The 19,377-nt window shown below is 45.4% G+C and overlaps 1 protein-coding gene across 6 annotated transcripts; it reads left to right on the top strand.

The window, feature by feature from the left end:
• Positions 1-1,548: 1,548 nt before the first annotated feature.
• jp (junctophilin) lies at positions 1,549-18,980 on the top strand. Of its 6 annotated transcripts, none has more exons than XM_070277750.1 (9): positions 1,549-1,855; positions 10,847-11,599; positions 11,657-11,871; positions 12,734-13,002; positions 13,067-13,203; positions 13,265-13,405; positions 13,469-15,395; positions 16,548-16,748; positions 16,976-18,980. In XM_070277750.1, the coding sequence occupies exons 2-9, from the start codon at positions 11,295-11,297 to the stop codon at positions 17,060-17,062; spliced, it is 3,282 nt and encodes a 1,093-aa protein (XP_070133851.1). In that variant the 5' UTR covers positions 1,549-1,855; positions 10,847-11,294; the 3' UTR covers positions 17,063-18,980. The 6 variants fall into 6 exon arrangements, with proteins under 6 accessions (XP_070133851.1, XP_070133848.1, XP_070133849.1 ...); XM_070277747.1 differs by lacking the exon at positions 1,549-1,855 and adding an exon at positions 7,040-7,449; XM_070277748.1 differs by lacking the exon at positions 1,549-1,855 and adding an exon at positions 7,040-7,372.
• The last annotated feature ends 397 nt before the right edge of the window (positions 18,981-19,377 follow it).

Genomic DNA, 19,377 nt, shown 5'->3' on the forward strand with positions numbered 1-19,377 from the left:
GCAATTTACCGCAAGCATACGGACAGGATTTGCATGCCAGGCCAGCTTTTCCCACTCCCCCTCACCCTCCCGCTGGTCCTTTCAGGACATCACCAGAGGAAAGCTCACTTCGTGCGTGTGCTCAAAAATTCAATAAAAAGGAGGCTCGTTTCTGTTGTGGCCTACATGTCATGGCTTTCGGTAGCCAGAGCCGAGCCGAGCCGAGGGAAACTTGGTCAACGATGGAAGAGAGACAGTAGGGAATGGGTTTCGGGTGGGTGGACCAGTGGCGCCTCCAGCGGAGTGGGTGGCAGGAGCAAGGAGAGAGCTTCCAAGTGCAGTCGAGCTCAGTTGCCGCAGGACAGTCGAGGCGAGTGCTCGTCCTTGGTCGCAACGCGTTCTGGGAAAAACCGATTCTACCGTTATACCACCAAAAAGGAAGAGTTTGGGGCTTGTTTTGGTTACGCGGTTGTCTCGCATTGGTGTTGGTGTTAGTGTCGGTGTCGGTGTTGGTCAACATCTGTGCCAGTGTGAGTGTGTGAGTGCGTGTGCGCTTCAAAATATTCGCCATGAATTATTAAGAGCTGGAAAGTTTCGAACAGAGTGCGAAAAATGTAAAGCCAGGACTCGAGGAAGTCCAGGACTCCAGGAGCACTTTGACGTCCGATTGGCAATGGCATCAAGGATGCAGCCTCACTGGGATGTGGAATGCATTTTGGAAACGCAGTATGTGACTCTCTAGCTATCCCTCTCTGGTTTCAGCAAGGACCTCGGTCTATCCTACCTCCCCCTTTACCTCGCTCTTTCACTCTCTCGCGCTCTCATACTCTCTGAGCCTTTGGCAGCGTGTAGAGTTTCGATTTCGTTAGAAAATCGAAACAAAAGCGGGCAAAAGGGCTCGAGGATTGTGGGTGTCGTTGCTGCGGCTACCTGTAGATGCCACATACAGTGGCGCGTGTCCTTGGTCGGGGTTTACGGTCGTCGTCGTCGTGTCCATGGAGCTGCCTACACCGCAACCGCCTTCCTACTCTAATTAATTTCTAATTCAAGGTCCGATGCGTGGCCACTGAAGGTTAAATATGACGAACAGAGCTATCCTTTCGATAGTGTTACTTTTAAACTGAAGGATTTCCACGAAATCTCCTCCGAAGTTTGTCGAAGAATTTCCCAAAGTCAAATCTTGTAATCCAATAAAGTAGAAAGTTAAGTGGGGCTAGCACACGAGTCGTAATTTAATTCCCCGCCACCGATTCCCCGAAGACATGGCGGCAATTAAGGCTGGCTAAACAATAGGCCCCCTGGCCCCCCAAAAACACTTGAGGCTCGAGAGTGGAAAACCCGCATTACGCATACGCCCCGTTAGCGGTCTGGCAACGTTTAGGTGCGAAAAAACGGAAAGGATTGAGAGGGGGGCCATGGGGCCAGGGGCAAGAGCTTTTCACCGCTGACCACTGCTTGGGGCATCCCCACCTCCCCAACTCTCTGCCCAAATGCAGCAAAGAGCGGTGATGTCTTCTCAAACACTTTTGTTTCTCGCCTGAGCAGAATTTTCGAATGATTTTTCCCGTGCTCAGTTCAGTGTGAAACGAACCAACAACTCAAACGAAACGAACGCGAAACGGGCGCGGAAAAACAAACTAGAATAGAATACCACCCGTCTTCTATATATTTTATTATTATATTTGTTGTTTAGAAATCGTGGCGAGGTGCCGTCCTAACCCATCCTAACTGTAAACAATAATCGAATCAACGAAATTTTCAATTAACATCGAATGAGTAACGTCTGAGCGATTTATTAATTGGCCTATACCCGAACGAATCATAAAAATAATACAAAAAAAAAAAATATATAATACAAGAAAGAAAATCCCAAAAGGCGAGTCTGAGAAACAAAAGAATCCACAAGTAGCTGACGGCGCGGCACACGGAAAGATAAATAACTGCACAGATAGATATTTAGATAGATAATTGCTAGTTGCTCGGTACTAGGCCTCTAAAAATAACCAGCAAAATATAGACGGATACGCGGCGACAATTGCAGGGCCACCGGGTGCATGTGGAATAGCGGCCCGGCATAGCCCCCCGAGGATTTTGTGAGTAGCCCGAAGAAAGAATGCCCCCTCGAAGAAAATTGTCTCTGGTCTCTGGGCCCCTTTCTCCTCCTCCTCTGGCTAAAATCGAACTAACAAACTTCACTCACCTCTCGTTCTGCGTCACACACACTCACACACACTCGAATATACTCAAATAAACACTCAAATGTCCGCGGAATGAGAATCGTGTGGCGTGTGCCCTTGCTTTCTCCCCCTCCCCCCTACCGCCACACACACCTACAGTCATTATTCCTTAAGGCAAACAAAGAAACAGGGCTATACAAATAAAGCTTCATCTGAATTGTATGTACTATATATATACAAATTAATTTGTTATTCACTTTTGATTATATATATTGGCCCACCAAAATAAATAAAGAGGTATTTGAACAAAGATATAGATCGTTGAACTATATACTCGAGTTTCTTGTTTATATTCGAAACTTTATTTAAAGTTGGGAAAGGGAAGGCTAGATGAAAATGTTTGGAAATATTAAATAGAACATGGATTGAATTTAATTTCTTGAATGAATACATCTATAGGTACTTGTGATTCATTTATAATTAAAATGAATAATGACGAATATAAGAACATTCTTTTACAATTTGTAAACAATTTTTGGAAATATTATTCCCAGAAAGTGACTCAAAATCACAAGATTTAAGATCTTAATGTTAAAAGAATTGGGTTGAAAGGGTTAAAAGTAGAGACCATACTCCTCCCTTCAAAAAAAAATATTATCTTTTGGAAAATTCACTGTGCTTGTTATTTTCCTTGTTGTTACTGCGAGCGATGGTACCACACGGCGTATGGGTTACGTAGCGGATGTAGGATGGCGAATAGCGACCATTGGATGGTTGGATGAGTGGCGTACACTTTTTATAGCCAGCAAGAGTCACACACAAGCCGCACAATCAAGAGCTCGTCGCAGTGTCTCGGTGCCCCCAGTGTTTATGTCAATTTGAATTTTGCATGTGGCTGCTAAACTTGACTATCTTGATGGGTCCTTTGTGTTACTGTTGTTGTTGTTGTTGTTGTGCTCCTTAGTGTCCTGAGTGGGTGTAGAAGAAGAACCGGAAGTTGGCGCAAACTGCGCTTCATTGCAACTTTGTGTGTGGGTTTTTAGTTTCATTCAGTTTATGTGGCTGGTGGCATGTGGCATGGGGTTTGGGCTAAAAGCACTTGTCGGTACGGAAACGGATATCCCGTGTGCTCCTTGCCTAGTTCGCCATCGTGTCTCCTGTTTGTCATTTCATCAGCCACGTCCCATCTTCTCCAGACCTCGGACTCCGACCCCTTGGGGCTAAAATCCTTGCATTTGCAGCACCGGAAATTTTAAATTGAATGTGCACCCCTCTGTTTGTCTGTTTGTTTGCTGTTTCTGTTGCTTTTCTGTTGTTTGCTTAGCTCTCTGGCTCTGGATCTGGCATTGTCGTGCTTTTTCCCTCAGATTTCTTTCCATCCGGTTTGCCTTTGGGACAGATTCTTTTGGGTTTCAAATGGCACGCAAAATACAAATTTAATAGAAAGTCCGGAAATAAAATTCTTAAAAGCAAATATTGGATATTAGAGAAGTGTCTTCAAATTAATAATATTTATTAAAAAAATTAAATATTTATATACCCATAGGTCTGGTTTTCCTCAGTGCACTGCTGGACGCATTAGTTCGTAATGATATTTTCTCAAGCAAATAAAGTTAAGAATTTTCTCTGGGAATAGGCCTAAAATAACAGAAAAAGGGCCAGAAGAGCTGCTAGGTGGTAGAATGCCGCATAGATGGCATGATAACTCCAGATTCTTCTGCCACTCCTGTTGCATTGTGAGACTCGTGTGTCTTGCCCCTGCTGGGCTTCGCTGGGGATGTTGCTTTCTGGCCAGGCCAACAACTTGCATATTTGCTAAGATTTATGTCTGCTGTCAGTTACTGGCACAACCACATACTAGCGTTATGTAACAGCTCCCAGGAGTAACCTAATTTCCGTTGCTGTTGTTGCTGTTTTCTGGTTAAACAAATTTCGGCCTGGTACTGCACATCCGTTGGCCCCATTCTGTGTGTATTTTCCAATCGGTGTCGTCGCACAGCAGGATTCCGATTCGGATTCGAGCATCTCGACCAGCTCCCCGAAAGTAGTATCTGTGAGGGCGCGTTTCTGTGCCAAATAGCCTGGTCCTGCCACTTGCCGTTGAGTGTTAGTATTATGGTTATGTCTAGTTGCTGTTGTAATCTTTTAGCCTTCACACACCCATACCAGTGGGCATTACTGTGGCTTGTAGTATTCTTCCCATAAACAGTTAACGTTGTCGAGAGGCTGTTGCCGATTTCTGGTGGCTTTTGGCTTTCGGGCTTGCGGGCTCTCTGGCTTATCGCAGCAATCCACAAGGAAGCGTCTAGGAACTAGGATAGCCCCACTAAATATTCATTGACATGGCCCAGTACAGTGTTGGCTATAATAATAGTTACTTTTATTGCAAGTTTTTGGTTTTTTGACTATACTTTGATTATATAGTTTATGGTTAATAATATAGGATAAGAGACTTGTTAAAATATGAGTATATGGCTGAGATTTTTTAAAGAAAAAACCCCTACCTATTTTGTTTATTTTTATAATCCTAGTGAATAAAAGTTATCCTTTGTGTTATTTTTTGGTTCATACTTGTTCTTTAGACTTCAAGCTGCCTCAAGTTGTTGCCGTTATTCTTATTATGCCACCCACCGCAGGAGGTGGAGGACCCACCCCCTAGTAACTACCATTTGCGTAAGTGTAAGTGCATAAACGTGTGGTGTGCATGTGTGTTGATTCTCAATCCTTTTGTATTTGCCACAACAATGAAAGTTGAACAGAGAGAGAGAGGGGATGAGGTATTCGCCACATGAGTATGAATATTTCATTATATGTATGTACATATATATATACCTATATCGGATTTCTAGAGGCTTTGGGCCATTAAACCAGCTGGGAGGACCCATCGAGTCCTTGCCAAGTGCCTGTCGTTTTGGCCTGATTTCAAGTGGAATTTCAATCGTTACGCATCAGCCTTTGTTCTTTAATTACCGAAGCGAAAGGAAAATAAAATATAATCGGATTTGAAAGGACTTGCAGGGACTAAAGACAGTCAATAACTTTATTAAATTTAAATAATTTTAATTTGAAAGCTGCTGACATTTATTTGAGTTTGAAATTTGTTTCCTTTTCCATCAATGCATCCTAATTACTCTGGCCATTAGCAAGCCCAGTGTCCTGGAGCCAAAGCCCCCCATCTTCCTTGAGGGATAAGTCATCAATCACGCTGCTCGTGATGTGCATCATTTGCCTATCAGTGTCCGAGGAGCAATTTGCCACCGAGATGGTGGGGCATTCGAGTCACAGAACAAGATTCCAACTTTGACTGCCTGCGGATTGTTTTCGTTTTTCATGTTACCAATTCCGGATCCGTATCCGTCATTCGTCAAACTTCCATGTGGAGGTCAAGGAGATGGCCCGGCTGACTCACACATGTATTTTTGATGCTGACTTCCATCCATCCACCCATCCATCCATCCGATCCAGATCAGAGCCAATGGCTGGCCGTAAAAACACGCAAGATGAAAACAAATTAAATGTCTTCGAAATGGAGAAGCTATCGTAAATAATGGAATTCAAAAACAAAAGCACAAATATGCTCGGCAATCAAAAGCAAATTAAAAAGAGCATTTTAAATTCATAATCTGCCAGCCAGGAAATTGAGATTCCAACCTCTCTGATGGACGGGGGGATATTGAAATGGATTTAGTTGGAAAAATGCTCTGGGACGTCAAGACAACCGTTTAGGACAAATGAATCAGGTTTCCTAAGGGTCTTGGCCAGCAATTTAAACATTCATTGTTTTTTGGTCTAAAAGGCATTCCAAATATTTTGGGTTTTTCCAAGGAAATGCAGACAGACAGTTGAGAAAAGTTTCAATTTTGAGAGAAGGTTTGAGGACCAACTTGAAACAAAAGGATACTCTAGCAAGTACACCTTTTTTAGGTATTGTTTGGAGATTATTTTTTATTTTATTTACTTAGAAATTAAAGCTAATTGAATTTTGTTGGCCGTGTTGTGTGCTTTCTAAGCTAATTAGAGTATGCCAACTGCGGTCTGGCCAGCATATGGCAACTGGCTTGTTTGTTTTTCAATTTGGAAATTATATAACCTGTTTACCCCCGGATCCAGTCCCTTCGCGGTGCTGTACGGTGCGTGTCTGTGTACTCCAGTTAATGGCCTGTGACGTGGTCGAGGACTCTGAGGAGGAGCCACTTTGCGGCTGCGTTTTCCAACCCCACAGCAGCTGGCAGGATTTCCCTAAGCTCCTTTCCTCCGTTGTGGAGAAGGGCTGGGCCCTGCCCCTGTGCGGGGTAATTGCATTTTCAGGAAACTGGGGCACATGTGACGGTCGACTGCATTATTAAGTGGTCGCCGGGATAAGTAGCCCACTGGCCAGGGCCCAAGGACCTGCTGGCATTAGCCTGGCTCGTGGCGAATCCATGACCGATAATACCAGCAAACTGCTGCCAATTATCACCTATAACTCCTCGGACCTGGCCATCAATTGGACCTGGCATGAGTCAGAGCCGCACATTAACCGCCTGTCATTCAGCCAATTACCTGGCCCAAGGCAAACAAAAGCAATACTAGCTGGTCTATATACGTATATATTATTCCGATCTATATGCCAAATGGATGCAACGATTCATTCATATTTCTTTATGCCCAAAATATATACACGAATGCCTATGTAACAGCTGTTTTTGGGAAGCGACAGATTTCCACTCTCCCTCTCTGAAAGATTTTCCTCTTTTGTAGCTTTCCAGTCGGTGGCTTTTCATTCTCTGGCCTCTCGAGTGAATTCAGCGAATGATCCCTGAAATTCGAAATGAACATTTTTATGGCCAAGATGAGAGAGAGAGCGAGTAAATTGGCTTGAATCTGATGTGGATGGCGGCGGGGATTTCTTTTCGGTTTGCCAGCGTTTGGCGTTTGGACGTGTGTCGCTCGAATGTCGCGTCTACGAACCCGCACAAGAAAGTTAGTTTAACTGGGCGTATACGCAACGTGGCCCACGGTACACGGTACTCGGACAGAGAGAGGGTTTGCTGTTCGTCACTCTGGTCTGGCCCGGCCTGGCCCGGCAATCGTTACTGCGCGATATCGGGATATAGAACATCGATCTCAAACGATCGCCAGTCGCTGCCCGCCGCTCGTGCGTTCCGCTCGCTCTTCCTTCCGCTCCTGCTACTCGAACGTCGTGTCGTCCGCTTCCGGAGCGGTATCAGCTGACGGTTTGGAAACGGTTTCTTTGGAAAACAAAAACGGCATTTTCTGAAAAAAAACATCTTTAGTTTTATTCGAATTTAAGGCACGGGATTTTTTTCCTTCTAGCGCGTACTGTTCTTTTGCCTTTTTGGCTATTTTTAACGTGTGTGTTTGCGGCCAAAAACTCACACACACACGCACACCACCCAAACCCCCCCCCACACACACACATTTTTGCCCGAATTTCATATAAGTGCGTATGTGTGGAAAATTTCGTTTTTGGTTAAATAAGTCATAGACCCAACCACCCCACTAACGATATCCCTCTGGAGATGTCAGAGAAATCAAGAGCGATCGATAGGGCAGGCCAGTCAATATGTCACTTGGCATCTTCCTCGCCTGCCACTTGCCATTTTCAGATGCACCACATGCAGTGCCAATGAAAAGCGTGTCAAGAGACGAAAAAGAAAATTCCTTAGAAATGCACTTGGTTTTTTTTTAGAGAAGGGGTATAGTGGAATAACTACAGTAGTCGGGGCTTGTTGGGTGTTAATACTTAATTTATGTGAACCTATAAATAATTTCAATTTAGAGAATGTTCTGCTGTTGACTGGCTCGGCCATTTTCTATATAATATAGTGCGAGTTGTACGAAAAAATATGCTAAAAATACCGAAAACTGAACGCTGCGTGTTCTTTTCTTTCGTTGTGTGTGTGTCTGAGTCTCTAAGTGTGTGTATGGTGTGTGTGAGAGAGAGTGCATTGCAAATTGATTAAAATGCAAGCTAAACTAAACTATTTAAGAAACGACAACAACCAAAAAAAATAGACAAAACAACAGGAGGACATCAACAAATTCGACGTCAGTCAGTCAGCGGACTATTATTTAATTTTCTGTCCATCTAGCCCAAGGCAGAAAACAAAAAAAAAAAACATATAAGAAAAGAAAAAAAAAGTAAAATTAAAAAAAGCCAAAAAAAAAAATTAGAAAATGCGGACAGTTTTTCTGGCAAAAGCCGAGTGAAAATGAAATAGACTTGGCCAAGCACTAAAATACGGTTGAACAATATTACGAATATTTTTCGTTGGCCCGACGAGCGAATTTCAGTTGCTCTGTTCAGTGTTCAGTGTTCTGAGTTCAGTGTTTAGTTCATTTTTATTTGAATTTTATTCGGGCCTGCTCTCACTCGGTAGGAGAATCGAGTAGCGAGATTTTTAAAATAACAATGATACATGCCGCTCCGTCCGTTGGCTTGTTTATAAATAAATCCTCATACGTAAAATGTTCTTTATCAGAGAGTGATAATATAGCATGGCCGGGGGCTGGCTGCTCGGGATTGATTGCTCTATTTGTTGTCTAGGTGATATATCTTCGATTTATGGTCAAGCGGGGCATCATCACTTGTCACTTCGTCTCTGAGATCTCGTCTCGCAGGTGTGCTGCCACAACACCCACCTGGTCATAAAATAGTGATGGGATATGATATTTTCCATATAAATAAACACAAAACTAGTTAGATCTATCTACTTTCCCAAATATTTGTTTATGCTACCCTTGTTATATTATTCTGGGCCTAACTGTCGTGCCGTCTCTCACCTGGCCCTGTTTTGAAATCAATTTTGTTTAAAACGAAAACTCGGGAAGAGGGCAAATATTGCCCAAGCAGGAGTAGGAGGAACTTGCTCCTGGTTGCGTGTGTTTTCATCATCATTAATGTTTAAACAAAACAACATTGCCAGACTGTTGGAGCAGCCCCCTCCTCTTTGTTCTGGCCCTCATCCCGCATCCCGCCGAATTTTTCTTGGTTCCGCTCGGTGTGTGTATGTTGTCTATTAATAACAAAGCTTCAGAAGAATTCGCCTCTCCCGGCGTCTCGACTCATCCTCATCTCATCTCGTTTCGAAAAACCCAAATCGTTCTGGCGTCGACCGCAAAAAGAACAATAAAATCCCCAACCAGTCAGAAGCTAATACCGAAAGCAAAAAAAAACAGGAGCAAACAGCATGTTGGCCTAGTACGTCGTCTGTTGCAAGATGATTAAAGTAAACAAGACCAAAGGGTCCAATAGTTCAAACAGAGCAGAAGTGTTCCAACCAAATCCCTGTTGCCAACTCCCTCTGAACTTTTCCATTTAGGGCAAGGAATTTTGCAACTTTTGGAGTAGCAGGAGCAGCAGGAGCCAGACTTTATTCATGCACTTTTCCATCCCCCCCCTTTCAGCAACAAGGAATTCTGCAACCAAACTGACCACATGGCGTATACGCAATATTCGATGGTGTTGTTCAAGAGTCGAATTTTTAGCATTTTCCCCATCAAACAAGCTGAAATATTTTGATAGAGAGGGCTGCCCTTATGATTGGAATTTATTCTTCCTCAGGCTCCACTTAAAAACATATGGCCTCTGAAAAATCTTCCATTTTATTAAAAAAAAAATTGAATTCTAGTTTTTTGTACTTTTTTCATTTTGGAATTTTTGGAAGATTTAAAACATGATTATTTCCTTTCATTTAGCTTAAATAAATAAACCATCGAACCGAGTCCGGGGATTACTCATCGCGAATTCCTCCTCCAGTTGAATTACACATGGCCTTGCCCGGGCCCGGGGATTGGAAATCTGAAAATCGAAATCCGAGTGACGTGCACTACTCGCGACCGAAACCATGAAGACATTAAAAGTGTTCTTCCTAGCATTCGCCTGCTACTATGCACTCTTTGTAATTTTCTATTACTGCTATCGAGCGTACCTCTAAACACGCATATATATATAATCATATTCATAAACAGATATATACAAGATATATATACATATATAGTATATAGTATGTGTCGGGAAAAACAGCTGAGCGTGGCAGAGCAAACCACCCACTAGAGAGGCGGTCTGCCATTGAGAATTTTGGCCTTTGACGTGGCTCGTGTACACACATACGCAAATATATAGATAAATATATATGTATATATAGATAGGTGCGATGATAAATTTGGTTGCTGCCAGTGCCAGTGCCTGTGCCAGGCGAAATAAAAACGAAAATCGCTGAGAGCGGCCATTGCAACCGCAATCGAGTGCAATTACATTGAATCCATTATGCATCGTCACCTCACATCGTCATTTGCTATATCATTCGCCCTCGACTTTGTTAAAGGTATATTCCAAAACCCCAATAGACCTCTTAGTGCCCCCCTTTTCCAGACGCGCGTGGCAAGTCGGCGGAATTATAGACTTTCGGGCCAAGATAAAAATCAATTAAACGCGCCTTGTAAATCACCCGAAATATGCGCAATTTCCCTCCACTCGGATAGTTCCGTTTCGCTGTTTTTATTCACTATATAGTGTCTATATGGTCGTCCAGGCAATGTTTATGCATTTTGGCCAGCGGATGAGAAAGATTTTTATGACCAGGCTATACGCTTGGGTTTTTACGTGGAATCACAATTGCATAATGCGAAAAGATAATCATTTAAAATTACTTTATTGATTAACGATTTCATTCATCCATTTGCAGATCACTCGCCGACCAAGAATGGCCTACGACATTAGCATAGAGAATCAGATCTGCAACTGTCAAGGGACATCGAGGGACGCTCGGCTTATGCAACTGTAGTAGTAGTAGTACTAGTCGAGGCGCAAAAACGAAGGATTAACTTTCGCGTTTCAGTGAAAAAAAAATAAATAAAAACAAAAAACACAACCAGAAACCTAACCAACTTATACTAACTAGAACCTAACTAGAACACACACTTAGGCTAAGAGCAGAGAGCAATCGAAATAGCGAAAACGAACCATAGACAAGGATCAGATGTGGCAACAGCAGGCAGAGGTGGAGGAGCCAGAGCAACAATCGAGCGGAAAATCAATGAGCAGCAGGCGGAGGCACAGAAAGCCCAAGGCAATAGCACTATTACCAAGACATTTAAACCGCGCCCGATCCCATTAATCCGACCAGCTCGAGGATGCAACAGGCTGGCCAACTGACGCCCCAGCAACTGCAGCAACAGCAGCAGCAGCTCCAGCAGCAGCAGCAACTGCAACAGAATGGCGGCGACTTGTCCGCCTACGCCTCCCAGCCGGGGGTCAGTAGGCGTGGCCCCATAAGCGGCGGCCGCTTCGACTTTGAGGATGGCGGCACGTACTGCGGCGGATGGGACGAGGGCAAGGCGCACGGACACGGAGTCTGTACGGGTCCCAAGCACCAGGGCGCCTATGCCGGAGCCTGGAACTACGGATTCGAGGTCTCCGGCTCATACATCTGGCCCAGGTGAGTTGATAGACAGGCCTAAACTGATTGATTCTCTAATTACAATCCACTTTCCAGCGGATCACACTACGAGGGCCAGTGGCAGAACGGACGCCGTCATGGCCTGGGCGTGGAGCAGATCGGGCGGCAGATCTACCGCGGCGAGTGGTCCAAGGATGGGCACAAGGGACGCTACGGTGTCCGGGAGAGCACGGTGTCGACGGCCAAGTACGAGGGCACCTGGAACGAGGGCTATCAGGACGGGTCCGGATGCGAGACCTACGCGGATGGAGGTGAGTGGTTGGGCGCCATACGCTGCGTATACGTAATATGTGCATGAGATCATTTTGCGTTTCTATGTTTTTGTTTTTTTGGCTCACTTTCAAAACTGGGCGAACATGAGTTCGTTCTCATGTCGCTGTGGTTGTTGGTTTTGTCTTACTTTTGACGTTTCTGTAATCATTTCTGGGCGCCTTTTGTAGGTGTACCTAGTATATGAGGGTGCCTGTGTCTATGTATGCCTTTGGGCTTCGGTTTCGATTTGTATTTGTGTCCCGCACACATCCTTAGACTAGCCACTGCCTGACGTCATATTTTATTTGGCGGCGCGGTTCAATGATATTTGGCTTTCCCGGTTCAGTTTAGAGCTTTATATGTACATTTTTGCAGCATGAGTGAGGCTCTCACAATCAGGGGACAGAACACATGGCCCAGAGATCGGGTGTTCCCCTCTGCCGGAATATTGCTTTCAGGAATCGTTAAATGCAAATGAAAGTGTCGACCTTTGGGCCCCGAAGAACAAACGGAATTGGCGCATAACCATCCATTAGAATTAGCCAGGGGGCTAAGTAGCGTTTCCTAATCAACTAACGCAACTTTCACCATTAACCTGAACCGCCGAAGTAAACGGAAACGGCACTGCCAGAAAATATGTGAGGCCATCAGGTGGTGGACTAACAAGTTTTATTAAAATACAAAGCTGGTTTTCCTTTCAGTACTTAAGTGGGTTGAATCCTGGGAGAGGGCACGTAGTTCCATTAATAGAATCAGGCAGGAAATGTTAGCTTCTGGCTCAGCTCCTGGGCATTAGCATAACCATTCTAGTGGCATACTGCAGTTGTCTAATGCACCCTTTTCTATTATTCCTTTTCCCAGGCAAGTACCAGGGCCAGTGGCAGGAGGGCAAGCGACACGGGTATGGAATCCGCACCTCGGCCCCCTTTGGCCTGGCCTCTCACCACCGCCGTAAGAACCTGCACGCCTCCCTCAGCTCCCTGCGGAGCGGAGAGAACGGAAACGCGGCCAAGATGGTGGAGAAGGCGGAGGAGATCCGGGGCGGATTCGTCCTCACGGCTAAGTCGGACAAGCTTCCGGTGCGCCGCAACAGCCTGACGGACAAGACCGGCAAGAAGGGCTTCCTGATGGTGGGTGAACCTGATGATGGATGGAGCAACTGAATCAGTAAACTAACCATAGCTTCTTCCATAGGGCCTCAAGATGCGAAAGCAGCGAAGCACCGGGGATCTGGAGAAGCGTGGAACCATCGCTTCGGGCAGTATACGCTCCACCATGTCCTCGGCTTCCTGGATTAGCACCGGCTCCGAGCAGTCCAACCTGACCACAAAGTAACTATTCTTTGAAAGATTTCTTGAGGTTCCTTATGGTAATCTTTCCAAACTATTTCAGATCCAATCACACAGAGTCCAATGCCAGTTTCACCATGGACGATGAGCAACTGGACCCCACTGTGGTTGAGACCTACATGGGCGAGTGGAAGAAGGACAAGCGTTGTGGTCACGGTGTGGCCGAACGCAGTGATGGACTCAAGTGAGTTTCCCACAAAAATTACTTAATAATAGTATATAATATTTATCAAAAAACTATCAATAGATACGAGGGCGAGTGGTATAATAACCGCAAGCATGGCTATGGTGTTACCACCTTCCGGGACGGCACCGTCGAGGAGGGCAAGTACAAGAACAACATCCTGATCACCAGCCAGAAGAAGAAGCATTTGTTCCTGGCGCGCTCCCGCAAATTCCGCGACCGCATCACGGCGGCGGTGAATGCGGCCCAGCGCGCCCTCAAGATGGCCATGCAGCGGTCGGACATGGCCATTTCCCGCATGGCCACCGCCGCGGCCAAGGCCCAGAACGCGGACATGGCCGCCGAGCAGGCGCGCATCGATTGCGAGAATGCCGTTCGGATGGCGCGCGAGTTTGCTCCGGACTTCAAGCCGTCGGTGCTGGAGCGGTTCGAAAAGCTGCGCTTCCGGGAGCGGGAACGCTTCCGTCCCGGGCAGTCGGCCGCCTCCGATGCCAACGTGAAGATGGGCGTGGGCATGCAGCCGTCGCAGCAGCAGTCGCAGCAGCAGGCGGGCCAGTTCTCGCCGGCGAGCAGCAGCGGCTCGGACGCCTATGCCACGCAGGCCCAGCGCCAGCAGCAATATCTGAACATGCAACAGGTGCAGCAGCAGCAGCGTCGGATGTCGCAGCAGAAGCAGGAGTCCGAGTGCCCGGTGCCGTCGTCCATGTACTCGCAGCAGCTGCCCGTATCGCCGCAGACGGACCTCTCCGGCATGGTCAGCCAGGGCCAGCCCAGCCACGCCCAGGTGATCAGCGCCATCAATCAGATGTACCATCAGCAGCAGCACCAGCAGCAGCAGCATCAACAGCTGCAGCAGCAGCAGCCGTCGCAGCAACAGAGCAATCCGCAAATGAATCCTGCATATCAGTTCCAGCAGCAGCAGCCGCCTGGCCAGGCCAAGATCAATTCCAATCTGAATGCCAACCTCAAACAGAACCAGAACCAGAACCAGGTCCAAGGTCAAACCCAAAACCAGAAGCAAGTGCCCTTCGGGGCGGGCACAAACGTGGCTGGCCTGTCGCCGCAACAACAGCAACTTCTGCAGCAGCAGCAACTCCAGCAGCAGCAACAGCAACAGCAACTCCTACAACAACAGCAGCAGCAGCAACAGCAACTCCTGCAGCAGCAGCAGCTCCAGCAGCAGCAACTCCATCAGCAGCAGCAACAGCAACTCCAGCAGCAACCCTCGCTGCATGCCTCGCCCAGCCACAATGCCTCGAACCTGCTGCGCCGCGCCTCGCAAATGCAACAGCAGCAGCTCCAGGAGGCGGCCAGTGCCGCCGCCATGTCGGCCAATGCCGCTGCCATGGCCGCCGCCCAGCAGCAGCAGCGCAGCGGCCGCCCGCCCATGCTGGGCCAGATGGGCCAGCAGTCCTCCATCGACCACTTCGACCACTACAAGCGACCGCCCAGCCGCGACTCCTCCATCGATCGGTACGCCCGGGCGGCCAGCAGGCTGAGCGGCGCCTTTGCCGGCTCGCGGCAGACCTCGCTGGACCGCTCCGGCCTCGCCGATCCGCTGACCAACGGCGGCACCAGCACTCCCGACGGCCGCCAGCGGGCGGGCTCAGTATTCCGCGGATCCACCCCGCAACCAGGAGCCGGAGCCTCGCAGATGACGGGCAACGGATCGCTGCCCTCGGGCAATGGTTCCGCGGCCGGAGGGCGTCTATCGCGTGCTGGCACGCCCAGTTTGGGGTCCGGAGGACGGGCGCCCAGTCAAAGCAACGCGGAGCCGCTGTTCTCCTCGCCCAACCAGCCGTTCGAGGATGTGCTGCTGCGCCAGCGGACACTTGGCCAGGACATCATTCCCTCGCCCTCGCAGCCCAAGCGCACGGAGAGCCTGTATCTGCCGGCCAAGCCGGCCACGCCCGTGGGCATGGCCATGGGCGGCAAAGGAGGCGGTGGAGGAGGCGGCGGCGGCGGTGGCGGTGGCGGCAAGAAAATGAAGGTGAGTCAAAATCGTAAAGTTAAGTGACTAATCGATCGGGAGAAGTGCGAGTTGGGAAGAAGTCTCATCAGAAATCCCGGGACCGCCGCCTAAAATATTTCATAACACAGTTAATCCGAGCAATTAACTTAATTTGTATGCCATCCGTCTTCTATGCGGGTGCGAGAGATTTCCGTGGAGGGGGGAGAGAACCTAGGCGGCGGGATCTGGTCTCGGCCAGCTCTCTTGTGGCGGACGGAGCAGAGCGAACATGTGCCCATTCTGGGCTATTTATAGCCGCGGGCACGAATGCACGCCAGTCGCCGGACTCGCCGCCGGATTCGCCGGATCCGCCAGGTTGGAATGCATGCGTGCCGCTGAATCTCCCGCTGACTTTTCTCTCAGTTCCTCTGGCGGAATGAACACTCCACAAGTGGCCATTGGAAGTCTGGCGACAGCGACAGCGAGATAAATACACAGAAATCCTCTCGGAAAGTGTTGCTCCCCGCTCGTTTGGGCTAAAAGTCTTGTGGCCCGGTGGCGACAGTTTTCGTATTGGCCAGTAGTAGCAAACGACGCGTCGTCCACCGCGGATTAACAATTTCAACTCCGAGCATCACTCACGCCGAGTGGCAATATAATTCTACCACGTATATGTATCACATATGTGTGCCATTCAAAACAAGATAAATACATAGGAATTTTGAAAGCATTTTCAATATATTTGATTTTGGCTGTTGTTTTGGCTCAGTGCCGTTGTGGGACTATTTTTGGCTGCTCCCACGGAGACTCTTCTCGTTGGTGCTTTGTGCTTCGGGCTCGGGTACTGAGTGCCTCAGTAAAGGCGGAACGCCATGTCCAACTCGTTTACAAGTTGGAACCGCCTGTAGAAGACAGATTACACACAAATTGTCCAACGTTATGCAAGCAGCCTTTCCCAGCTGCAATCTTTAGAAACTAATTGCTGAAAAAGTTAAATCCAAAGACTCTTCTCAACCATGGATTGGTATCCGGAGGAGGATGAGGAGGACCTGATGTTCTCGCCGGCTCTGTTGGCCAGGCGGGCCAGTGAAAGCTGGATAGTTGAACCACCAGTTGAGGTGGTCTTTTTAATATTTCTTTAAAATATATTTTCTTAAAAATATTTATATATATTTTCGGTTTATTTTTCAGTCGGTGCCCATTAATGTGACGCTGCAAAGGAAAAAGTCCATGCCAGATTTCCAGGAGCTGCCCCGCGCCACCGAGGCCATGAGCCGGGAGGAGGTATCCGCCCTTGGCTCGGCCCGGCGGGAGGCAGTGCGTCGCCAGATCGAGGTCAACGAACGCCTTCGAGCGAATCCGTTGTTGTACTTGGTCAGTCCACAGGTTAGGGTAAGTATCTGAAACGGAACCGGAAACGGATATGCAGTATAAATGGCATGGTTGCCCTTCAAGTATTTTCTTTTACTTAGAAAATGTTTCCAAAAATGAGTCATTAATAATTTTTAGAAATTATTTCTGGTAATATTTAAACTTATTCTTGAAATAACTTGAAAAACTAAGCTTTTTAAACTGCATATATTTTAAAAAAACCCTCCTATAATTATCCTTCTCCACAGGATTGGTTTGTGCGCCAACAGCTGATGCTGATTGTCCTGTTTTTCAATGCGGCGTTGGCGCTGCTGTTTGTTTACATGCTCACCTAGCGCTGGCGGAGGCGCAGGATGCGGCGGGTCAGAGGTGGATTTGGATGGGATTTGGATGCCGTGCACCACCTGGCTATGAGCCACTGTGGTTTCGGCCACCAGATCCGAGCAAAGTCCGCAAAAAGCCGCTGTTTTGTGGGCTTTTTGTAGGCCACTGCAACGCCGCGATTTGTTTTTGGTGGGTGGGTTTGGGGGGTATATTGAGAGCTAATAAGTTTTTAGCATTTGCAGTAACCAATTAAAAAAAAAAAACATTTAAGTAAAGTACCATTTATATAATGATATGTATATCAGATGTGTAACACGCTAAACGATGGGAAAACATAAATCGAATTAAAAGTCTAGACTGCAGCCAAATAATGGATAATTAAATTATAAATCATAGCGCAGGACTGCAATGCACAAACCGTAGTAAACCTAATTGAATCTTTCATTTGTCGAGCCAATTAAAAATTTGTATTTGCCGCTGAGGGGGAGCTGGATAAGAGATCCAATAAAAACTATATGCAAATCAATTTAACGAATTTTTCTACACATCTAATGTAAAGGTAAACGGCGTGAAACCAGTGTTTAATCAATGTTTAATCATGATACCAAAATAAACGCATAATTTACTTCAACTCTGGCTACATAATATTAAATAATAATTAATATAAAGCAAACTTAGGCAAATGCAAAGCAACCAAAACCATGAAAATTCTCCTATTTGCAATTGAATATACATTAGTCAGCAACTTAATCAAAACACAAACAAAACCAAAAGGCAAACGAATAAAACTTGTACTCATATTTATATATTTAAAAAAAAAACCAAAAACATAAAAAAAGTGTAACGATGTGACACCTATATTTGTAAAATTAGCAAAATTGTGTGGGACCGAATAAAAAAAATTAAAAAAATAAAAACAGAAACCAAAACAAAAGCAGATATCAGAGTGGCTAACAAGATATCACGTAGTGTTTTGTGTCGCTTTGTTTTCGGTGGATGAGTTTTGAAAAAAGTAAACATTTTTGAAGAATTTGGAACCAAAATAAAAGAATCTTGTGGAGGTCCGAAAGGAAAAAATTAAAAAGTAATCCTTAATTATATATTTTAAAGCAACAGATCGAGATTGTTAATGAATGAAGCTGTATATATACATTTTAAAATATCGTATAATTATAATTATTTTCTTCTCGATAATTTATGTTTAACTTCATAGCTGGGACGGATAACGATGTCATTAATTCAAAGTGTTGCAATTTATCGTTTTTTAGTTTCACTTCATTTATGATGTACGGAATATGTTCTAAATATTATTATTTAATTTTTTATTTGTTATTTTATATGCATAAATTATGAAAATGAAATAAAACTGCACATTCGCATCTTTGCAAGTGTAAAATCTTTCCATTTTGTTTTTATTTCCCAATATTATTTCCATTTAAACTATCTATCAAGTGCAATTATAGTAAAATGTGAATATTTCTGCTTTTTTCGGCTATTTTTGTGTGAACCGAATAAAGCTGATTAGCATTGTGGATCCTCTGTCCAAAAATTAATTCCCATTTCATTCGAAAAGGTGCAAAATATGATTAATTTTCAAAGAACATACAAACGAAAGACTTGAACTGAAAATCTTTGGCTGGTGTGGGAAATTCGTTAAAAAAAATATGAGGTACTTGCAAAAATAATAACTTCTAATGCATACACCTATAAAATTGAATACTAACTGGATTAAAAATAATTTGTATTGTATATATTATATGTATCTGTGTATATCAGATTGGCAAGCCTATATGGACAATGGACAAGCTGGAGAAGATAAAATCTTATTCAATGTTATCAGCAAACAAACAAAAATATATCAAAATGATAGCAGAAACAGAAACCTTTTTAAAACAATAATAAAAAGCATCAAAGCCTAAAAATAACAAATGGGAATTTTATTTCAATTGGGGATTGGGAAAGATATAGCCATCACAGTAGACCCTATAAGGGAAAGCCCCATTTTCAAGGGATCCCATCACGAAAAATGGACAAAAAATCTAAAAAATATTTCGTCTCAGGATTTTTATGCAGAATGGTAGCGAATCGATACAGAAATCGTTTAAGGTGCTCCGCTTGGGAATCGGATGAGAATTGTTGAAGATATAGCCATCACAGTGGGCCCTATAGGGAAAACCCCATTTTCAAGGGATCATCACGAAAAATGGACAAAAAATCTAAAAAATATTTCGTCTCAGGATTTTTATGCAGAATGGTAGCGAATCGATACAGAAATCGTTTAAGGTACTCCGCTTGAGAATCGGATGAAAATTGTTGAAGATATAGC

Source organism: Drosophila bipectinata, chromosome 2L (genome assembly GCF_030179905.1).
Source record: "Drosophila bipectinata strain 14024-0381.07 chromosome 2L, DbipHiC1v2, whole genome shotgun sequence".
Classification (NCBI taxonomy): Eukaryota; Metazoa; Arthropoda; class Insecta; order Diptera; family Drosophilidae; genus Drosophila; species Drosophila bipectinata.